The sequence below is a fragment of the Mirounga angustirostris genome, unplaced genomic scaffold (genome assembly GCF_029215605.1).
Source record: "Mirounga angustirostris isolate CCGP_5_RB_7025 unplaced genomic scaffold, mMirAng1.0.hap1 SCAF_15, whole genome shotgun sequence".
Lineage (NCBI taxonomy): Eukaryota > Metazoa > Chordata > Mammalia > Carnivora > Phocidae > Mirounga > Mirounga angustirostris.
Genome location: NW_026991723.1, coordinates 14,348,422 through 14,370,794, shown reverse-complemented (window position 1 = coordinate 14,370,794; position 22,373 = coordinate 14,348,422). Strand labels below are relative to the sequence as shown.

General features: G+C 43.2%; 1 protein-coding gene across 1 annotated transcript in view; it reads right to left on the bottom strand.

Annotated features, from left to right (window-relative positions):
- The window catches only part of CUNH9orf85 (chromosome unknown C9orf85 homolog), a 137,337-nt gene that overhangs the window by 4,999 nt on the left and 109,965 nt on the right, over positions 1-22,373 (bottom strand). Inside the window, exon 3 of the mRNA XM_054509171.2 lies at positions 16,529-16,593. Coding sequence (XP_054365146.1) covers positions 16,575-16,593 — 19 coding nt within the window. The 3' untranslated portion in view covers positions 16,529-16,574. The remainder of the gene's footprint in view (positions 1-16,528; positions 16,594-22,373) is intronic.

Genomic DNA, 22,373 nt, shown 5'->3' with positions numbered 1-22,373 from the left:
TAAGCAAACCAGGCCTGTGAGAACTATGGGGGCGCCTGGGTGGCTCAGTCGTTAAGCGTCTGCCTTTGGCTCAGGTCATGATCCCGGGGTCCTGGGATCGAGCCCCGCCTCGGGCTCCCTGCTCAGCGGGAAGCCTGCTTCTCCCTCTCCCACTCCCCCTGCTTGTGTTCCCTCTCTCGCTGTGTCTCTCTCTGTCAAATAAATAAATAAATAAAATCTTAAAAAAAAAGGAACTTGGAACCTAAAAGGCAAAGAGCTCAGGCAAGTGCGAGGGTTGGCACTTCTGTCTCCCATCTGCATTAGGATTTGTCCAAATTCTGGATTTCCATACCTTAATCATACCTAAGTGCTTTGGCTCACCTAACTTTGGCAGATGAAACAATTCACTTTAAGCAGGGGAACAGGTTTGCATCCACAAGGAATTTTAGAGGGTTCTGAGTGTACTTTGACCTGCATGTTCAATTATTCTCATTCAGTGTCCTCCTTATGCAACTGCCAGATTATTGTGTTTCAAATTTTAAAGTTGTTTTTCTCTGTGTTTTCAGGAGTTTGAGAAATCCAAACGGTAAATAATAAATCTCAACAAAATCTTCCTTTATTGTCTTTTTCTCAGCACCTAAAACAACATCTCATATACAGTGGGCCCTCAATAAATGGTTTTTTTCTATAAACTTTGAAGAAAAACAAGCACTTAAAGAAAAAAAAAAAAAAGCCCAAGGAAACAAAACATTTCCCTCCACACTCATTTCAGCTATATTTCTTTTTTTTTTTTAAGATTTTATTTATGTATTTGAGAGAGAGAGAATGAGAAAGAGAGCACATGAGAGGTGGGAAGGTCATGGGAAGAAGCAGACTCCCGGCTGAGCAGGGAGCCCGATGCGGGACCCGATCCCGGGACTCCAGGATCATGACCTGAGCCAAAGGCAGTTGCTTAACCAACTGAGCCACCCAGGCGCCCCTCAGCTATATTTCTTAGACCATATTTATGAACTTACTAAGGAGAAAGTTTCTTCATCCTAAGATTTAAATCTATTTGCCACTATTCTGTCACTTTATGCATTAGCCACATTGCTGAACAGATCAATGAATTTCATGGAGATACTTTCAATTCTCCTGTTTTTTAAACATACATTATTTACCCAATATCACGAGGAAACATGACAAGATCAGACAATCAGTGACTAAGTCTATAGGCTTCCCAAACTTAATTTGAAATCCCAGTGATCTAATGACCAGAGAATAAGGAAGTGGGTGCTGCTGTTGACCTTGGCAAGTCAACTTGGTGTCTCCACACCTCATTCTCCTTACATATAAAATGAAGAGGATTGGTCACATAATCTCTCAGATCCCTTCAAGTCCTAATATTTTCTGGCTTGACATTGAACACCTCTTTGCTGTTGTTAGACTAAAAATAAGAATTGGTGGGCGCCTGGGTGGCTCAGTTGGTTAAGCGACTGCCTTCGGCTCAGGTCATGATCCCAGGGTCCTGGGATCGAGTCCCGCATCGGGCTCCCTGCTCGGCGGGGTCCTGCTTCTCCCTCTCCCACTCCCCCTGCTTGTGTTCCTGCTCTCGCTGTCTCTGTCTCTGTCAAATAAATAAATAAAATCTTTAAAAAATAAAAATAAAAATAAGAATTGGTGTCAGGGCACCTGGGTGGCTCAGTTGGTTAAGCGACTGCCTTCAGTTCAGGTCATGATCCTGGAGTCCCAGGATCGAGTGCCACATCAGCTTCCTGCTCAGCGGGGAGTCTGCTTCTCCCTCTGACACCCCCTCCCCCTGTGCTCTCTCTCTCTCTCATTCTCTCTCTCTCAAATAAATTAATAAAATATTTTTTAAAAATAAAATAAAAATAAGAATTGGTGCTGAATATCTAGAAGATAGACTCTGGTTATATGATCAGTGCTTGCCTAGCTCTATGTAATCCAGGAAAATTAAAGGAGAAATCCAAGTCACAACAAGCAGTGACCATCACTGAAGCAGTTTACTACCTGCATGCCAACTGGACCCCAAAGTCACAGAACAAAAACAATTTTCACATCCTTGATGTGGTATGCTGAATAATGCCTCTCCCCAAAGATGTCTACATTCTACTCCCTGGAAGCTGTGAGTACGTTACTTTACGTGGCAGAAGGGATGTTGCAGAAGTGCTTCAAGATTTTGAGGTTAGGAGCCTTTCCCGGATTTATCTAGGTAGGCGCAATGTAATCACAAGCGTCTTTTTAAGAGAGGGAAGCAGGAAGATCCGAGAGGGATCTGAAGATGCTACATGCTGGCTTTGAAGACAGAGGAAAGGGGTCACAAGCCAAGGAAAGTGGACAACCTCTAGAAACTGAAAAAGGCAAGAAAACAGATTCTCCCCTAGAGTTTCCAGAAGGAACGAAGGCCTGCAGACATATTTTAGACCTCTAACACCCATAATTGTAAGATAAATTTAAGAATAATTAGATATAACTGACATATCCCATATTAGTTTCAGGTGTGGAACATAATTATTTGATATTTGTATGCATTACAAAATGGTCACCACCATAAGTTTAGTTAACATCCATTACTACACGTAGTTACAAAACATTTGCTTTTTTTTAAAGATTTTATTTATTTTAGAGAGAGAGCAAGCACCGGGGGGGGAGAAGGGGTAGAGGGAGAGGGAGCAGGGAGCTGGATGGGGGGCGGGCACTACACGTAGGCTCCACACGGGGCTTGATCCCAGGACCCCGGGGTCATGACCTGAGCTGAAGGCAGACGCTTAACCGACTGAGGCACCCAGGCGTCCCACAGTTGCTTTCTTTTAACACGATTTGTTATAGCAGTCATCGGAAACAAATACACTTGATTATGCGAGGTATGGTGGGCGTTTCCCCTCCCTTCAAGGTCAACACACCCAACACTTGGTTTACATGAATCTGATTTCAAGAGAGACATTTCAGTGTCCTATTATCTTCCTTTCATTCTAACAATTTCTCAGCCATGATTTCCCTTGAAATACACAGATGGCCTATAGACATGCAATCACATCTTTTCAGTCTGCACCGCCCACTCAAGCGCCTATCCATTCAAGATTTCTTCAGCTAACAAGTTCATTCTTGCCTACCCCTCTTACCAGTTTATAAGATCACAACGAAGGGCCAGTGGATCTGAGGACCTCCCTTGATCCTCTGAACACCAGGTTAGTTTCCTCGTTAATAACATTTCCCCCCCACCCCCACGACTATAATAGAAGCTTCAGTGGTTAATGCCCCTTAATCCATTTAAAAGAAAAGTCTTGGGGCGCCTGGGTGGCTCAGTTGGTTAAGCGACTGCCTTCGGCTCAGGTCATGATCCTGGAGTCCCTGGATCGAGTCCCGCATCGGGCTCCCTGCTCGGCAGGGAGTCTGTTCCTCCCTCTGACCCTCCTCCCTCTCATGCTCTCTGTCTCTCATTCTCTCTGTCTCAAATAAATAAATAAAATCTTTAAAAAAATTAAAAAATTAAAAAAAAAAGAAAAGTCTTTGCAGTCAATAAACTGGGGGCATATGGACGATATGTCAGGGAAGAGACAAATGATTCCATTAGCAGAGGAGGGATGGGACGTTTTTCGTGCTGATACTCAGTTACAGGGTTTTTGGAAGCTCCAGAGAGAACATCCGGTAAATGAGATGGCCACCATTGCTATCTCCCCCATGTACCGAAGAGGAGTCTGAGCCTCCATAGCTCATCGGTGGCAGATGGGGAACCTGTGGTGTGACATACCATGGATCTTCACTCTATCACAAATGCCAGTCTCTGGGAGAACTGCAGGGGGAGGCAAGAAGCCGAGTCGGCGTGATGGTGTAACTGACTCCTTGGCAAGCTTCATGTCTCTAAGACATGAGACTCGGGGGTCTATGAAAGAAGCACAAGAGCAAAGAAATCGAAGGAACAGGAGGGTTGACGACTGACCTCTGAGTTTCATAAGCGACTCTGAGTCTGACTAAAGACTTTGGACAGAAAGAAAAATTTAGATAATGATGAAGAAGTCTGGAGTCCTGAATGTCGCAAGCTATGTAAACAGGCAGAAAGAAAATACCTTCTCTTGTTTTAATTTTCTGCAGTAAAGGACTTTGCGTGCTAATACTTTTCTGGCTAAAACAGCAGGCTGAGATATACACCACATCCTTGGGGAGATCTCGGGCTATTGCAGCACTGACTGACTGTCCAGAAGAGTATACATTCTCTGTCCCAGGCACTGACCCATGTTTCTGCAAGTCCTACCAGTGAAAGCACTAGAGGTGGTTGTACCTGCTGGTGGACACGTATCTCCCATCTTGTGTATCTCATGGATCTTTGCAGATCACTGCTAGGGAGTAATGCTAGTAAGTATTTGGCTGAACCTCAAATCCTAACACTCCCAATTAACAGGACAGATATAGGAAGGTAGGTCCATAATCTATCCTTCCCATAACTTTGGGGCGGGCGTATATTTTCTACCTTCTCATGCCCACATACAGTGAATAAAGTTAATAGATCCTGCCACCAGAAAGTATTGTATAGAATGGCACTTCCAGGCAGAGCCGTAACGAGCAATGTTGGTGCCAGGGCAAGCACAAAATATGCCCTCAAATTAACTTTGTAATTCATGTCTTGGCTCATATATGGGTGTTATTGATAATACTTACCGTCTGGTAGCTTCCTATTTTAACTATTACTCTTGTTAACTAGGTGTTAATTGTAGTGATACTGTGTGCATGTCCTGTTGAATCAGTTGCACAATCATTTTAAAAGTTGGCACACTGTAAATTTCAGAGCCCTGGGGCATGGCGGCCAGGTAGAGTTACAGCTCTGATTATGGAGGGGGAAGACAGAAAGAAGTAGCAGTCAATGACAGTAGAAATGTGAAACACAGAGGACTCGTTAACTTGATATTTATCGAGCAATTCTTGCGTGTCAGGTACAATGGCAGTGATGAAGATACAATAGCGAATAATTTAGATGTTCATGCAGTTACTTCCAGTGGGAGGGAAGAAATTACAAAAACTGGCATTTGTAACATAATACAGTAGGTCTGCAATATTAATAATTGCAGGATGATATGTGGAGTTCAAAAGGAAGGTACCTACCCCAATGATGGTCACAAAAGACTCTCAAGGGAAGTATGACTAAGCCAAAATCTGAAAGAGAGGAACTCAACCAGAAGAGCTGGGAGGTTGGAGGTTTCTGCTGCTTGAGATCCAGGGTCCTGACTAACACAGAACCTCCCCTGAAAAGCTTAAGGGCAGTGGATGAACAGTTTTTCGTTTTAGGAAAGTCATAGTGGCTTCAGTTTAGAAAATAACTGGAACTAGAGGCTAGGAGAGCATTTAGGTTTTTGCAGCAAGCCAGGTGAGAGATGATGGTGGGCCTATAATAGGAGAGTGGCAGTGGGTATCTAAGAATAAAAAATATTTCTTGAGCATCTGGGTGGCTCAGTCATTAAGCATCTGCCTTCGGCTCAGGTCATGATCCCAGGGTCCTGGTATCGAGCTTCGCATCGGGCTCCCTGCTCGGTGGGAAGCCTGCTTCTCCCTCTCCCACTCCCCCTGCTTGTGTTCCCTCTCTGGCTGCATCTCTCTGTCAAATAAATAAATAAAATCTTAAAAAAATATATTTCTTGCACTTACTAAGTGCAGGAACTCTTCCAGGTTCCAGAGATACAGCAGTGAACAAGTTCCTGTTCTTGGAGATCTTACCTTATAGTGGATCTTACGTTGTAGTGGAACAGGCAATAAATAACCTAATATCTAATAACCTAATGTCAAGCAAATACCGTGGGAATAAAGTTAGAGGGGTTAAGGTGATGGGTGTGTGCTCTATTTTAGGCATCTCCAAGCAGAGATCTGAAAGGGATAGAGGGTAAGTCATCTACAACATTGGAAGGTGAGCATTTACAGGCAGCCGGGACCTCAGTGTTCTCCTCTGGATATATTAAGCTTGAGATAATGATTAGACACCGTGATGGAGACTGCTAATATGCAGTCAAATATGTAAGTCTGAAGCTCAAGGGAGAGGTCTTGCTGCAGAGAGAGAGGAATTTGGGATTCATCAGCAAAAAAAAAAAAAAAATGCTATTAAATATCTTTGACATGAATGAGACCACCTAAGGATGAGTATAGGACTGAGCCCTGGGGCCCTGCAAAATTTAGAGGTAGAAGAGAAGAGAAAGAATGTTTTAGTTTCTGCATTGGAGAACTCCACTTAGTAGAGGCTGGAAGAGATGTTAAAAGAGCCCTTCCACGGAATCTGAGGTGGTTTGTAGAAAAAGATAGTGGGAAGTAAAGCCAAGAAAGAGTCCAGCTTGTTGAATTTCGGTTGAATTTATCTATGAAAAATGGCACTAGGCATTGGAGCATACGGGATTGAAGGTCAAGAGGGAAATATGGGCTGGAGATAGATTCGTGCATCCAGCATCTAGGTCAAAAAATAAGGTAAGTATGGGGCTCCTGGGTGGCTCAGTTGGTTAAGCGACTGCCTGGGGCTCAGGTCATGATCCCGGCGTCCTGGGATCGAGCCCCACATCGGGCTCCCTGCTCCACGGGAGGCCTGCTTCTCCCTCTCCCTCTGCCTGCCGCTCTCCTTGCTTGTGCTCTCTCTCTGTCAAATAAATAAATAAAATCTTTAAAAAAAAAATAAATAAATAAGGTAAGTATAAGCATGAGAAAAGAAAAGAGATCAGGGCAGACCTTTTAGAAAGACATTCATTGAATGTGGTTCAGCAGGAAATGAGAAAGAGATCTGTAAAGGCTCAAGGGTAAGTTCTGGTTATTGCAGAAAAGGAACATCTATTAGGACTTAGCAAATGAAAAGTGGCTAAGCGTCAACCCTGAGGCTAAGTTGAATAAGGTCTCTGTCCTGAGAAGAGCAGAGGCTCTGAAGCTAAAAAAAAAAGAAAGAAAACCACCAAGGCTGTAAGTTTAGTTCTACTATTTACTAACTACATGACTCTGAAACAGTTACCCAACTTTCTGAGCTTCAACTTCCTTATTTATAAAATAGGTCAATAGCATCTACTGCACTGGATCTTGCAGAGTGTCTGATACATAACAGATGCTCGCTACCTTCTCCTCTTCTTTCTTTCTCTCTGCCCTGAAAGTTGGCATCAAGAAAGCAGAGCAGGATAAGTAGCAATGCTAAAAACAGTAATGTCTGGAGCAGGGTGCGGCTTCGGTGGTCAGAAGAGGCCACACGGAGAAGGTGGAACTTACGTGGACCTTTGGTGAGGGTGAGGCTCAGACCCGGGGTTCTCAAACTTTCAGAGCCATTGGATCACTCAGGGCAGCTTGTTACAATGCAAGTTCTCAAGACCTGCCCTCAGGTAGTCTAGGCTGGGCATGGGGCCAGGTGATACTATCTTTTTGTTTTTCCTTTTTCTTCTTTTTTTTTAATTTAAATTTTAGGTAGTTAACATACAGTGCAATATTGGTTTTCAGGAGTACAGTTCAGTGATTCATCACTTACAAACAACACCCAGTGCTCATCACAAGTGCCCTCTTTAATGCCCATCACCCATCTAGCCCACCCCCCACCCACCTCTCTCCATCTACCCTTAGTTTGTTCTCTATTGTTAAGAGTCTCTTATGATGGGGTGCCTGGGTGGCTCAGTCGGTTAAGCTTCTGACTCTGGGTTTCAGCTCAGGTCCTGATCTCAGGGTCGTAAGATTGAGCCCCACATCAGGCTCCGCCTTAGCACTAAAACTGCTTAAGACTCTCTTTCCCTCTCCCTCTGCTCCTCCCCACTTCTCTAAAATAAATAAATAAAATCTTTAAATATATATATCTTTTTAAAAAGTCTCTTATGGTCTGTTTCCCCCTTCCCATACGTTCATCTGTTTCCTTTCTTAAGTTCCACATATGAGTAAGATCATATGGTATTTGTCTTTCTCTGATTGACTTATTTCACTTAGCATAATATATTCTAGCTCCATCTACATCACTGCAAATGGCAAGATTTCATCCTTTTTGATGGCAGAGTAATATTCCATTCCTGATATTCGTACAAGTACCCACTTCCGATGGTTCCCAATCGGGTGTGGGGATGGAGGAAAGCAATCCATGAACTTGGATGGGAAAAAAGTTGTACCTTTATTCCTTTCTTTTCACTCATCTGTAACTGAAATTTAGCATTTCCTTCTATAACTAATAAAACCAGCATGTCATGATAGTATTAGAAGTACCTGTGACTTTGTTATCAAAAAAATAAATATTTTATATCATATTTTTGCTATACAGACAAAAATTTTTGTTGTGCAGATTATCTCCAGATATCATTTATGCTCATCAACCCTTTAAAATTACAGTAGTCATGGGCGCCTGGGTGGCTCAGTCATTAAGCGTCTGCCTTCGGCTCAGGTCATGATCCCAGGATCCTGGGATTGAGCCCCGCATCGGGCTCCCTGCTCCGCGGGAGGCTGCTTCTCCCTCTCCCACTCCCCCATCTTGTGTTCCCTCTCTTGCTGTCTCCCTCTCTGTCAAATAAATAAAATCTTTTTAAAAAATAAAAAAAAAATAAAATAAAATAAAATTACAGTAGTCATTATATCCAGCACTAGATCTTATCTAATACACTGATAAAGAAGCACATGTATTATCATTTGGGTTTTTAATACTTCAATATTCCTTTGTAGTCCTATATATTCTATTGTAAGCATTTGGAAAGAGTATTCTGGAAAAGGTCTATTTGTATTATCTGTTGCTATGTAACAAATCACTGAAAAACTTCATAGCTTAAAACAGTGGTCATTTTGGGGCACCTGGGTGGCATAGTCAGTTAAGTGTCGAAATCTTGATTTTGGCTCAGGTCATGATCTCAGGGTCCTGAGATCGAGCCGCTTGTCAGGCTCTGCGCTCAGTGCAGAGTCTGCTTGGAGTTTCTCTCTCTCCCTCTGCCCCTCCTCCAACTTGCACACACATGCACTCTCTCTCTCAAATAAATAATAAATCTTTAAAAAAAAAAAAACAATGGTCATTTTATTATTATCTCTCATGGTTCTGGGGCTGACAGCTCCACTAAGCAATTCTTGCTTGGGGTTTCTCATGGAAACACAGATAGTAGCTGGGACTGGAACAATCCATTTACAAGTTTAGCACCTAGGCTGGGAAGACCTAAACAGCTGGGGGCTAGGACACGTGGGGCTCATCCATAATCTGTTTTTTTTAATTTACTTCTTTAAATTTTATTTTATTTCTTTATTTTCATCATGATAAGTGTACTCTTTAATCCCTCCAGAATCTCCATCTTTAAGTGATATTTCCACCTGGTCTAACATGGCAGGTTCAGGGTAGCCTGATTTTTTATATGCGGCTCAGAGTCCCAAGAGAGAAAGCTAGACAGAAGCTGTACCACCCGTTAATACTTATTTTCGAAGTCATGTGGCACTTCACCTTACTCTATTAACTGAGGCAGTCACAAAGACCCACCCAGGTTCTTGGAGAAAGTACATAGACTCCTTCATTTGGTGGAGAAGAACTAAACTTCTGGAACAAAATAAGACCCAAGATATGGTTAAGACCACTTTCATAAAATATAGTCTACCACAGGATACACAAATTTTACCAGCCTGTCGAATGGTCAGACTCTTGGTTTCTACTCAAGTCATGATCTCAGGGTTGTGAGATTGAGTCCCAGGTCAGGCTCCGGGCTCGGTGCAGTCTGCTTGAGATTCTTTCCCCTCTTTCTCCCCATTTCCCCCTGCACCTCCCCCCACCTCTCTCTCAAATTAAAAAAAAATAAAATAAAAGGTTAAGAATCCCCTTCTAGGGGCACCTGGGAGGCTCAGTCAGTTAAGCAACTGACTCTTGATCTCAGCTCAGGTCTTGATCTCAGGGTCATGAGTTCAACCCCACACTAGTCATGGAGCCTACTTAAATAAAAATAAATAAATAAATTTTTAAAAAGAATCCTCTTCTAAAACCTCATCATAACTGAAGTTCACTCACATTACATAACACATCCTAAGATACTAATCGCTTCTTCTGGATCTTGTCTGCTGATCACATCTAGTGATTCTCTGCCTCATTTCTTCATTTTCTGTGTTGATCTTGTTTCTTTGAAACTATCCCTTCCAATGACCCCCACCTCCAAAGTACAACACAAGCAAAATGAGCCTGCTTGAAAGTCACCAGAGAATCCTATTCTCTCTACTTCTGAATTATATTTGCCTAAGCAAATGAACCTCCCTGACGAGCATGCTGTTAACGAACCCTTCAGCCTTTGGCTCTCAAACCTGGGGAGAGCCTCACCTGTAGCCCAGCCTCCCAGCACCTTTAGCTTCCTTGCTGTGCTGTCCTGAGCGCCTCTGCCATCTGGTGGCCAACAGTGGTATAACTGCACTCTGTGATCCAGCCTAAAGGCTCCCTGCAATGCTCTTCCCAGATCCATCAAGCCAGGATGCCCTATATGTTCTCTCTTTAGTTTCCAGTGTCCTGCACCAAGTTATGCAGAGACAACAGTCTTGAGTGATCAAAACATATGTGCTCTTTGTGGCTAGTAAATGAGCCAAAACCTGGAACAGTGCCTGCAGGAGTGACCTGAAGTCCAACAGAGGGGGCCTAGTAAAAAACTTAGGAGGAAAAAGAAGGGAGGAAAGGTAATTTGGGGGATATAATGAATTCAACTGGCCCAGTGGATTAGGTAGCTCTGAAGTTCAAAAGACAAGTGAGAATCCTGTATGCACTGCTGAGGACCACAGGTGGATTCTAGCCTAGCTGCACGACTGGCCAGCTGTGGGCAAGTTACTTAACTTCTCTGATCCTTGGTGTCCTCATCAACAATGTGGTGATTATAATATTTACCCTGTTTAGAGTTATTCTGGAAAGTAAATAAAATACCTTATGAAAAACACCTAGCCTAGTGACTAGCAGGCACAAAGTGACCAGTCACTGCTTTAATTAATGTTACTATAGAGATAGATCAAAATGTCAGAATCTCTTTTGTTAAGACGAGGCAAACTCTCAGCGCACCCATGTGCTTATGGTAAGAAAGTGATGCTAAAAATTTGGGGCGGGGGTTAGATATGCAGGAAAACCTGAGGCAGAAGTTGGGACTGGGATTTTTATTTATGGAGAAGTCATTTACAGTCTTCTTTTCATAAAGGCTCTCCCATGAAAAATGATAATGGGTCACTGTCCCACCTCATGTCCACTAAAGGAAGAACCGAAGGGAATGAGGCCAAATGGTTTGTTAGTAATTATGCTTAAACCAGAAATACCTCAAAGAATGTTTTGGATCCTTTTTATGTTTCTACTCTCAAAATAATTGTATTTCACCTTAAACAGAATAAAGTCCCAGATATAGACTGGCGTGATATGGTCTGAAGCATCACCTACAAGGTGGAAGAGGCCTAACGTGATCAACCTGCCACCAAGCAGCTGGCTGCTCTCCGTCGGGTTTCATGCCCCACTGAGGGTGCAGTGTCATTCCCGATGCTAACATGCTGGAAATTCAGCATTGGCAGTAGCCAGTAGGTCAGCCTGGGTGAGAGGCAGCTCATTCTTCGGGAAAATGCAGAGCCTCCATTCCTACCAGTATAGCCACTCCATGTTCAAGCAATGGGTGGCCAGGGAAGAGAGAGTGGCTGATATTCACCGAGTAAGTCATCCTGTCCCCCTGGTTATGGAGCATCTCCCTGGAGCAGATGCCCTGTGCCCAATCCTATAGGTCCACCTTCATGTCTCCAACCTTCCAATATTGCTAGTTTTCATGTCCTTGACTAACTAACCAAGCCATTTGCCCCTGCCCAGAAACCTGTATGTGCCCATGTCTCTGGACACTTCTCCCATACAAAGCAAACAACCAAAGCGTACCAGTTGTTTCTCTTTCCATTGGAAGGGTTCCCCTCACTCTGTCCTTGAAGGTCAATATTGAATGACTATAATATGGCAACTGGCCATTTTCTTCTTTCTCTAATATACTGATCCAACCCACCCATGAACCAGACACAGGAATTTTCCTCTTCTACCATTGGGTCATCTGGAAGCTGCCGTGAGAACACATGCATGAATTGAGGAAAAGGCACTGGTGCCACAAAGGGGATACCCTCTAGACCTGCTTGGGCCTGATCTTTATGAACCATTTTCCAGCACACAATGGATTGTGGCAGCTCCTTATGACTCAGTGGTCATGATGATGTTGGGCCCATGGTGAGCAACCCTATTGTCATCATCACTTGGTATGACATGGTCAGGTGCTCAGTCTCTACAATGTCATGGTAGCCGTCATGGAACCACTTTTCCTATGGTGAGTCATTGTCTGCTACAGGAGACATGATTATGTCTAGAACCCTACCAGTCTGTGCTGTGATTCTCCTATTGGAGCTTGTCAGAGACTAAACAGTGTCCCTTCCATAAAGATACTTCTAGCACCAATGGATCATTTAGCACAAGCTTTGCGGCAGATTGCAGTATAACCCTAACCTACAGTAAAGTCCTTTCTTGCTCTTTCTTTACTCAGAAAAGGGCTGTGTCCATGGGGCACCTGGGTGGCTCAGTCAGTTAAGTGGCTGCCTTCGGCTCAGGTCATGATCCCAGGGTTCTGGGATTGAGTCCCACATCAGGCTCTCTGCTCAGCGGGGAGCCTGCTTCTCCCTCTTCCTCTGCCCCTCCTCCAGCTTGTGCTCTCTTTCTCTCTCTCTCTCTCTCCCAAATAAATAAATAAAATCTTTAAAAAAAATTAAAAAAAAAAAAACTGGCTGTGTCCAAAATCCAAAGAGGCCAACAGGCACTGAGCCTCCCTCTTAGTGGTTAAAGGTACAAGGTGCTATAATTTGGTTTTCTACTTAAAGAAGATGTCTCAGCATACCCCAGACAATTGGACCTCTAATAACTTTACCAATATGGCAGCCCCCTGAATCTTTTTCATTTTATCTTTCATCCTTTAGAGCACATAACTTTGACTAAAGCATCCACAGTGTTTGCTACTTTCTGTTCACCAGGTCAAAGTAACATTATATCAGTGATATAATGGACCAACGTGTCATGTTATGCTATAAAATATCAAGATGGTCAAGGTCCATGGAGATTATTTTGTGTCAGCAATCAGGAGGGCTAATATAACCTGAGTTTGCTCATTAAGTCTTTCTTTCTGGTTATACAAATCAAGCATTCCCCAGTGGGTGACCCATTTGTCTCACTGCTGAAAACATCATAGTCTATTACCCATCACTGCAGATCCCTTCCCATCAAGATGCTCTGCCTGACACTCACATTGCTGTTCGTTGTGACAGTCATGTCTCCCTTGCATCTGATGCTTCGAAGCAGCCACTGGTGTCTGTTAGTCTGAAATCTCACTGCTCTCACTGACACTAGGAGGATCACTTCTGCAATCGCTTCTACTATTGTTAGTCCCAGCCTATAAAGGCAACCACCACTGAGGTTTCAATGATTCTGGTGCCCTTCCCTAGTGCATTCCTCATCACTGTGATAAAAGGAGTACCTTCTGAGGTCTCTTTGAGAAACTAGTCAGCAGGTAGCTTCTCTGATCTTATGTAAAAAAATCTATTCTAGCATGCCCACTCTCTGAGCATAGTGACCCCTTCCTCTACATGCTTCCATATCATGATTAAGCTTCAGGGAGCCACCCAACAGCATATTGGAACCAGCTGCATGTTTCTTTGCCAGGACATTTAATCCCGAGTCATGGAAGAGTGTTCCAGAATCATTTCACTGTTGCTAACAGTTTTATATTCTGCTCCTCTACCTCCTCACCCGACCCAATACTCTCAAATCCATTCCTGCACATTCTCCCTTGGTTCTGCACAGTACATACTAGCCATGCCCTGCAGTTATTTTGGTGAATATCTCTTTCTACCATAGCAGGTATTAAACCTCCCCTCTTGGGATATGCTGAGATTTGACCCCAGTTATTGGTCTGGAGGCAATGAGCTAGAGGGTGGGGATGAGAGTGTCAAATCTTGAGAACAAACATCATCTTTCTTTTTTTTTTTTTTTAAGATTTTATTTATTTATTTGAGAGAGAGAGTCAGAGAGAGAGAGAGAGCACAAGAGGGAGGAGCAGGAGAGGGAGAAGCAGACTCCCTCCTGAGCAGGGATTCCCAATGCGGGACTCGATCCCGGGACTCCAGGATCATGACCCGAGCCGAAGGCAGTCACTTAACCGACTGAGCCACCCAGGCGCCCCAACAAACATCATCTTTCAACACAGCCTACCTTAGGTAAGGGCTTTGCATGGGCTCCTTGCAAGGGAGGCTGTTCTCTCTCCCCTAGCAAGGACTGTTGCTTCTGCCAGTGAGGTGGGCTCAGAGGAATACAGGGAGGGACCCAAGGTTCTCAGACACATCCTTGCAAATTTCTTTATCCTGAAGCCCTGACTTTAGCACAGGAGACTGGTGGAAGCTGTGCATTCTGGTGTTCTTTGCAGCCCTGCCACCTTATTATTAAATTGAAGTCCTGATTGTTAGCACAGGCTGCCCTAAAGAGAGACAAAACTCTCTTCATATGCTGCCAAGCAAGCCTTCTGGCTTTTACAGCTTCCCTTGAGGTAACAGTTGACTGACCTTCATCTCTTCTTCTTTTCCTTCAAAGATTCTAAGGCAGACATCCAGCCAACTCCATCATCTTCAGAATTACCATTGCCCCATATCATTCAAGTGCCGGGCCTCTGACCAACTCAGCACTTCCCCTTTCGCTTACACCTTATCCCAGCCCATACACCGAGAGCCTGAGTGATTGCGATGCCATAGCATGCAATGGATTAAGGCCACCCCACTTACCACTGGCCATGTTATCAGTGGGTAAGACATGATAGGAAGCCCATGGTGGTGGTCTGTTTTCTCGGGCCAGTTCTGGTACCAAATGTCCGAGTTTAGATTTTCCCTAAAGCAGAACTGGAGACTAGGACTTGAACTTGAGTGCAGGTTATTTGTGAGGTGATTCTGGGAAACAGGAATGGGGGAAAGTGAATCAGGGGTGGAAGAAAAGCCAATGTTAAGTGTGCACTGTCAAGGTCACTCCTATCTTGTCTCCTGGTACCTCCTGAAAAGCAGAATTGTCCACCTGAAGGATGGAAGGCTGGAACATTTATTCCCTGGCTCCCATCCCACATTGGTTGAGGACTGCTTCTGAATCCATTAACACCCCTCACTTTCAGGCTACACTTGGCAGGGTTACCCTTGAATATCACTCAAAGTAATAATCTACAGAAATAATATAACCTCATGAATTCTGAGACCTGTGGACACAAATCTTTTCTTTAACCCATAAGACCTTCATAACCATAGGTTGATAGATAATGTTCATACAGTTTTTGGTGTTTGTTATAATTGACTTGTGGCAACACTACCTGTTTACTACACGGATTTAGTGTAATAGACCATCTTAAAGCTCTGTTTCATTTCTTTTCATAAGATTGGAAAGCTCTAGAAAAATAAGCAGTAGAAACCTTTAAAGAATTTTTAATTAGATTAAATATAGATGTCAATTTAACTAACATTTCAATAGGTCTGTTATGCCTGAAACTTATTGTCTAAAATGTTAATTATCTTGGCACTGAACTTTAGATTTCAAAAGGTTGTTCCTGTACAAATTTCATGGTTATTAAATGCTAGAGTAGAACTCCAACATGAACAGAGAATAGACATTATAAATGATCCCTTCAACATCAAACACATACAAACACATACTCATACACAATTATACTTTGTAATATATTTGGAAGAATCTGTTAGGAAATAATAAATACTTAAGACTAATGAGGAATATGAAAAAATATTCAGAGCAATAAGAGCAGAAGAATTTGAATATATGCATGACCGTGGAATTCTCTCGAGCAAAAACCAAAGTCACCACATGCCTGTCCCTTGGGAGATATGAAAGGTAATGAGTATTGAACGAGTCAGATCATTGAGGAAACATGAAAAAAATAAGACTGACTAGCAGGTCTGTTGCACTGGATACAGAATGAGGTTCCCTTGAAAGTCATTTTATGCACCTGCCTTGTTCTCTGCTGGTTGTGTCTCTATCTAGCTCTTCCTTGTGGGAGAAGCTGTGGCTTTAGGCTTTAAAGCCACATTCTTGGTTATCACTTCTGGAAGAGTCCTGCCCCGTAAGTCCTATAACCCTCCTCTCAGCAAGATTCCAGAGCTACTTTTTTTCATTCCGAGCATCTCAGCAGATTAATAACAAGAACACCTGAAATGCGGTTGACCTCAGTTTTGAGCACTGCTCTTCGGATTGGAAAAGGCCTGCTATCTGGTCCAGTTTAAGAGAGTGGTCCTCCTTGGAGATCCTAAGAGGCAGCAGAACGTAAAGCAAAGAGCATGGATTTAAGCAACAGGCACACCTGGATTTGAGTCCCAGCTCACTGAACAACATTGGGGAGATTACATGTGGTCTCTGAACTTCATTAACTATGAAAGGAGGAAGCTAAGAATGGTCATCTTTCAGGACTGGGTCATAAATAATTTGTGCAGAGTTCCTATATGTATTGTCCACTCAATAAATAGCAGCATGTTATGGTTGCAAAGTGTGGGCACTTGAGTTCTTGCCACTTACTCGCTGTGTGATCTTGGGCAAATTACTAACCTCTGCATGCCTCAGTTCCCCATCTGTGACACTGGGATAATGACAATCACTTCCTCACTGGCTCACTGTGAAGAGAAAAAGCATTACTGCTCTTAGTACATTGACCTCTTTTGATTCTTCAAACGTGCCAGGCTTATTAGTATCTCAGGAACTTTTGTCCCTGCCTCTTCCCCTGCCTGTAACTGGGGTGTGGGGGGGCGGGGCACTCACAGTTGGGGTTTGGCTCCCGCTCTTACAGGACCTGTGCCCTGAAAGCTCAATCCAAGGTCAATTCCACTTAGTGGACTGTGGGTGCTGGTCCCCCCACCAGTTTTCTTAGCCTCGGGGCCTTTTCCCTTCCTTCCTTTACCTGAAGCAGGCTCTTCCCAAATCTTCCCATGGCTTCTCCTGGTTATCCACGGCCTGCTCAAATGTTATCTCCTCCAAGTGGGTCTCCTACTGGAAAGTCACTTCCCTGAGAGCAGGGATCTTGTCTGTCTTATTCACCCACTATATCCTCTCGCTCCTAGAATAATACCCTCCCCATATTAGGTGCTCAATAAATGTAAGTTTGCTCATCGAATGGCACAGGAGTTCAGGCTTTTTGCTTGTCTGTTTAGATTCACAATTCTACATTACCAGGGTCTCTAATATCTATGTATTTTGTCAGTGATCTATTTATTTATTTATTTTTAAAGATTTTATTTATTTATTTGACAGAGAGAGAGACACGGCGAGAGAGGGAACACAAGCAAGGGGAGTGGGAGAAGGAGAAGCAGGCTTCCCACGGAGCACGGAGCTCGATGTGGGGCTCCATCCCAGGACCCTGGGATCATGACCTGAGCCAAAGGCAGACGCTGAACGACTGAACCACCCAGGCACCCCTGTCAGTGATCTATTTAGCTTCAAGTTTAAAGCACTGACTTTGGAATCTAGACCAGATCATGATTTTAATCTCGGCTCCATGACTGTGGGCAAATTATTTAACCCCTCTAAAGCCTCCATTATTTTATAGATGCCAACACTTTCCTCATAGGCTAGTTTAAGAATTAAATAATATGTGTATATCTATAAACATGTATTCTAAGACTAGTTTTCCATCTGAAAAATTCTTGATCATTTTAATTTTATCAAGGGTAAAGTTAGGCTTCTGCAAGATCTCACCACATATGTGTGCGTTTGTTGCTGTGGAGGGTGGTCTGTGTACTGTCAGGACATAAAATATCTTTCTTGTAGTTCTCAATCAAAAAGTGTGAAAGCCACCTGTCCAAAAGCCAGAATACAGAATATGATTGCATGATAAGTAAATTAACATGATGTTCCCAACTTGGAATGTGCTGCAGAATTACAGTAGTCATGATTTTACTTTGAAGATTTTTCAAATAAGAGAATGAAAAGAAAAATAAAAGATTGGGAACTGCAAAAATAATAATAATAATAATAATAATAAAATAAAATAAATAAATAAATAAATAAAATAATATGTGTAAAAGGCTTAATACAAGGCTTAGCACGTGATAAGAATTCAATCAATATAAGCCATTAATATTACAGATTAATGTTATTTTTATTATTGGTGCTATTTTTATCACATAGGCACTCTGTCCTTAGGGCAAAGTAACTTAGGAAACTTGCCAGCTGATGGCCCTACCTGATCAAGTGCATATTCTCTACAGTTGGCTCCCACATGTTTCTCGAACAGCCACAATGAGTGAATCTTTTTTTTTTTTAAGATTTTATTTATTTATTTGAGAGAGAGAGAATGAGAGAGAGAGAGCACATGAGAGGGGGGAGGGTCAGAGGGAGAAGCAGACTCCCTGCCGAGCAGGGAGCCCGATGCGGGACTCGATCCTGGGACTCCAGGATCATGACCTGAGCCGAAGGCAGTCGCTTAACCAACTGAGCCACCCAGGCGCCCCCACAATGAGTGAATCTTAAGAGACAGGTGGAATTTGGAGAGGCTACCAATGGACACGGGAGGGGATTTCACATTGAAAGGGACTGCATGGGGGCACTGACAAATAGGAAGTTCGAGGAGCAGCAACTAGTTCTATTGACCAGACTCCGAATTACATTCACCCATTTATTCATTTGGAAACCATTTTCCAATCACCTGTTGTTAAGCCGGGGCTCTGCCAAATGCTGGGGATAAAAAGGACCAGAGGGCCTTCCTGCCCTCAAGGAGCTCAGTCTAGAGAGGGGACTCCGTTGCAGACTGATGCCTAGTGAGAGGCTGCGGTAGCAAGAGCGAGCTGAGCGCAGAAGAAAGGAAACGAGAACTTTTCAGGTGGGGGAGAAGAGAGGGCAAAGCTGTGAGTGGCATGGGGCCCGGTGCAGAGGCGTGGCAGACAACGCCAGGAGGGCTGTTTAAGGAGAAGCACTGAAGCTTTTTGGTAAGGGAGTGATATGAACACCAGAACTGGAAAAAGGAAATAGAAAAGTAAATACTTATTTTAAAATTCACCCTTATTAGGGGCGCCTGGGTGGCTCAGTCGTTAAGCATCTGCCTTCGGCTCAGGTCATGATCCTGGAGTCCCAGGATCGAGTCCTGCATCGGGCTCCCTGCTCGGCAGGGAGTCTGCTTCTCCCTCTGACCCTCCCCCTGCTCGTGTTCCCTCTCTCGCTGTGTCTCTCTCTGTCAAATTAAAAAAAATAAAATAAAATAATAAAAAATAAATAAAATTCACCCATATTCACCCATCTTGAGAGCCTGGAGTATTATGAAGAGAACAGTAATATCCCTTAATTAAATCAATCCAGAGCCTCCTCACCTGACTGTGGTAGAAGTCTCGTTGTGTGGGAAGAGATAGATGGGCTTGGAAACCCTGACTTTCTCCCTCTTCCCCCCCCCCCCCCCCCCGTGAACAGGGCGAGGATGGGACTTTAGGTAGGAAAAGCAGAGGGGCCCCAACTAAGGCTCTGAGGGTGTTTCAGGTACACAGACGCTGAGATAGAACGAAGACAGAGATCAGGAAAACTTAGACCACCCTACCTCAATTACTAGGGTTAAAATGTTTTTCTAGTAATTACCTGTAACCACAGAAAATAAAAGTAACCACAAAAAGGAATCAGGCCCCAAAGGAAAAGTTCACTATAAAGATGAACCAGACCTAGCAATACATATCTATAGATCACAGATGTCACAGAAACAAAAACTCTCACACAATGTATAAGCGTCACGTCGAGTTCTAGGCCACTGACCTGACTACTGGCAAGTGTCCTGGTAAAGTCTTAATAAAAGGCCAGAAAGGGAAAGCCCCTCAATGGCAACCTGGTCAGGACCCGTCTCACTCCTGAGAGCTTTTTCTGTATCCTTGCTTAATAACACTCTACCGCTTTGCTCACTCTCCTTTGTCTGCGAGATTTATTCTTCGCCTCGGTGAGACAAGAACATCGCTCTCCCGCTTCACTTGGATAGAGCTCCTTCTTCATGGCGGCTGTGACCACAGGGCCTCCAGAGGGCGCTGTTCTCCTTCAGTTCTCAAGAGGAGCAGTGGTGGTCAACAGTGAGCCAGCCTCAGAATGCCCTGGAAGGATGGACACGTCCCTGGGCTCCACCCTGACTTCCAGATCCAGTATGTCTGGGTGGGATCTAAGAATGTGCATTACTGGGCGCCTGGGTGGCTCAGTTGGTTAAGCGACTGCCTTCAGCTCAGGTCATGATCCCAGGGTCCTGGGATCGAGTCCCGCATCAGGCTCCCTGCTCTGAGGGGAGCCTGCTTCGCCCTCTCCCACTCCCCCTGCTTGTGTTCCCTCTCTTGCTGTGTCTCTCTCTGTCAAATAAATAAATAAAATCTTTAAAAAAAAAAAAAAAAAAGAATGTGCATTACTAATGAGTTCCCAGGTAGAGGCTAATGCTGCTGGTCCAGAGACCAACTTTGAGAACCACTGCTCATAAGCATCTAAGACCCTTCTTTGTATTTTCAGAAGTACAGATAAAAAGAGGCCAGAACATCGCAAGGAGACCTTACTTAAAGGCTCAGGAGGAATACAAACAGTCAAACAACAACCAAAAAAAAAAAAAAAAAAAAATACAGAGCAAAACCCAACCATATAATATGGCTTCTACTGTGTGGATCTGAGTTTTGAGAGCCCTGTGTTCTGGTTTTCTGATTGAGAGCTGGACTCTCTTTCCCAGCTTTCTTTAGGGCAGATGAACATCTGCTATAAAGAGAGCAAGAAGTTTTACCCCATGGCCTTAGCAGGAATAAGACCAATGAGAACATAGAGCACAACACAAGAACCACATAATCTGAACAAGTGAAATACATATAAAATATGAAATCTTTTATTTCCTTAACAATGTCTTATTATTTTATAGCTTCTTCCAATTTCTAGAACAAAGCTTTGTCCCTGGTGTGTTCCTAACAAATGTCTGAAGTGAATGGAATTATGGCTTACAGCATATCTTCATGCACAGAAACAATCTACTTTGTCGATGTTACTCATTTGTTCTTACCCAGCTATATTTAGCCAAAGAACCTTGAATCATGTATTATTTTTATCATTTATTGCCACAGCTTTCCACATGGCACACAGGCTCAATAAATACAGGTCTGTTCTTCTTTATCTCTGTACTATGTCTTCCCAAGATCATTATCTTAGAAACCTGTGCTTAATTACTCGTCTACATATCTATTTGTGTCATGGCTTGTCATGACTATAGGTTGTTTTTGAAGAAAAATATGCATAACTTTTTTTTCTGACAGCTAACCAATCACTAGCTCTTCTTTGATGTCCTCTGTGATCCTCTTGGGAACTAAAATTAAACTTCCCCACTTACGTTTTCCTTCTTGAGAGAAAGAACAAAAAGGAGATATAAAGAGTGTGAGAACCAGAGCAAATGAGTGAGAGGAAGATGGAGAGACCAAGAGGGAGAGACACAGACAGAGAGACAGAGAGAGACAGAGATGCAAATAACTCTTCCAAAAGGATGAATTGCTCCTCCCACCAAGCTATGCGCGCACTCCCCAAAACACCTCAACCTGGAAGTATAAGCCTCAACAGGCTGAGTCACCACACTAGCCCTAAATAAACTACTTGACCCAGTTCTGAAGGGGATTACTTTTTGCCTTAGTCACTTACAGATTATTTCTTTATGCTTGCAGTGGTGACCTGTCTTATCCACCCAAGGTGATTAATGGACTAAAGTCACTTTTGTGACATCAACTTCACACAACCATGTTTGTTTTTAAAAGACCAATCGGAGGCTGAATAAATTAGAATATGGCCTCAGGATTCTCATCCAGATTCCAACAAATGGAAACTAGACCAGGTTAAGAAACAAAAACAAACAAAAAATCATAATAAATTAAAATGGGGCAGCTGTTGGCCAACCTCAGCCAAAAAGTAACCTTTTCTGAAAGAATAACATCTTGGAGAGCAAGTGTCATGCTTGCAGGTCTTTGTGGCTTGGAGGAATGACTGAAGAACATTTAGACTGATGACTCATTAGTGAAGACCATTGGTTTATCATATTTGATCCCCATTAATGGCACAGTGAGGAGAATGGATTTCATTTTACACACAAGGGAGCTGAGGTTCAGATTCACTGATGATCTCACAGGAGAAATCAGGAATTAGAACCCAGTCCTCCTAACTCATAGTCTTGTGCTCTAATAAGTATGTATAGGCAAAGTGTTGGCCCTCAAAACTTAAGACAAAGAAATATCTGCTTGTAGTCCATACTATTAAAAATCTCCCACAAGGGGGGTGCTGCCTGGCTGGCTCAGTTAATAGAGCACGTGACTCTTGATCTCAGGGTTATGAGTTCAAGCCCCATGCTAGGTATAGAGATGACAGATGACTTAGAAATAAAATCTTTTTAAAAAAATCTCCCACAAGGTTATGCCTAAATTTACATTCA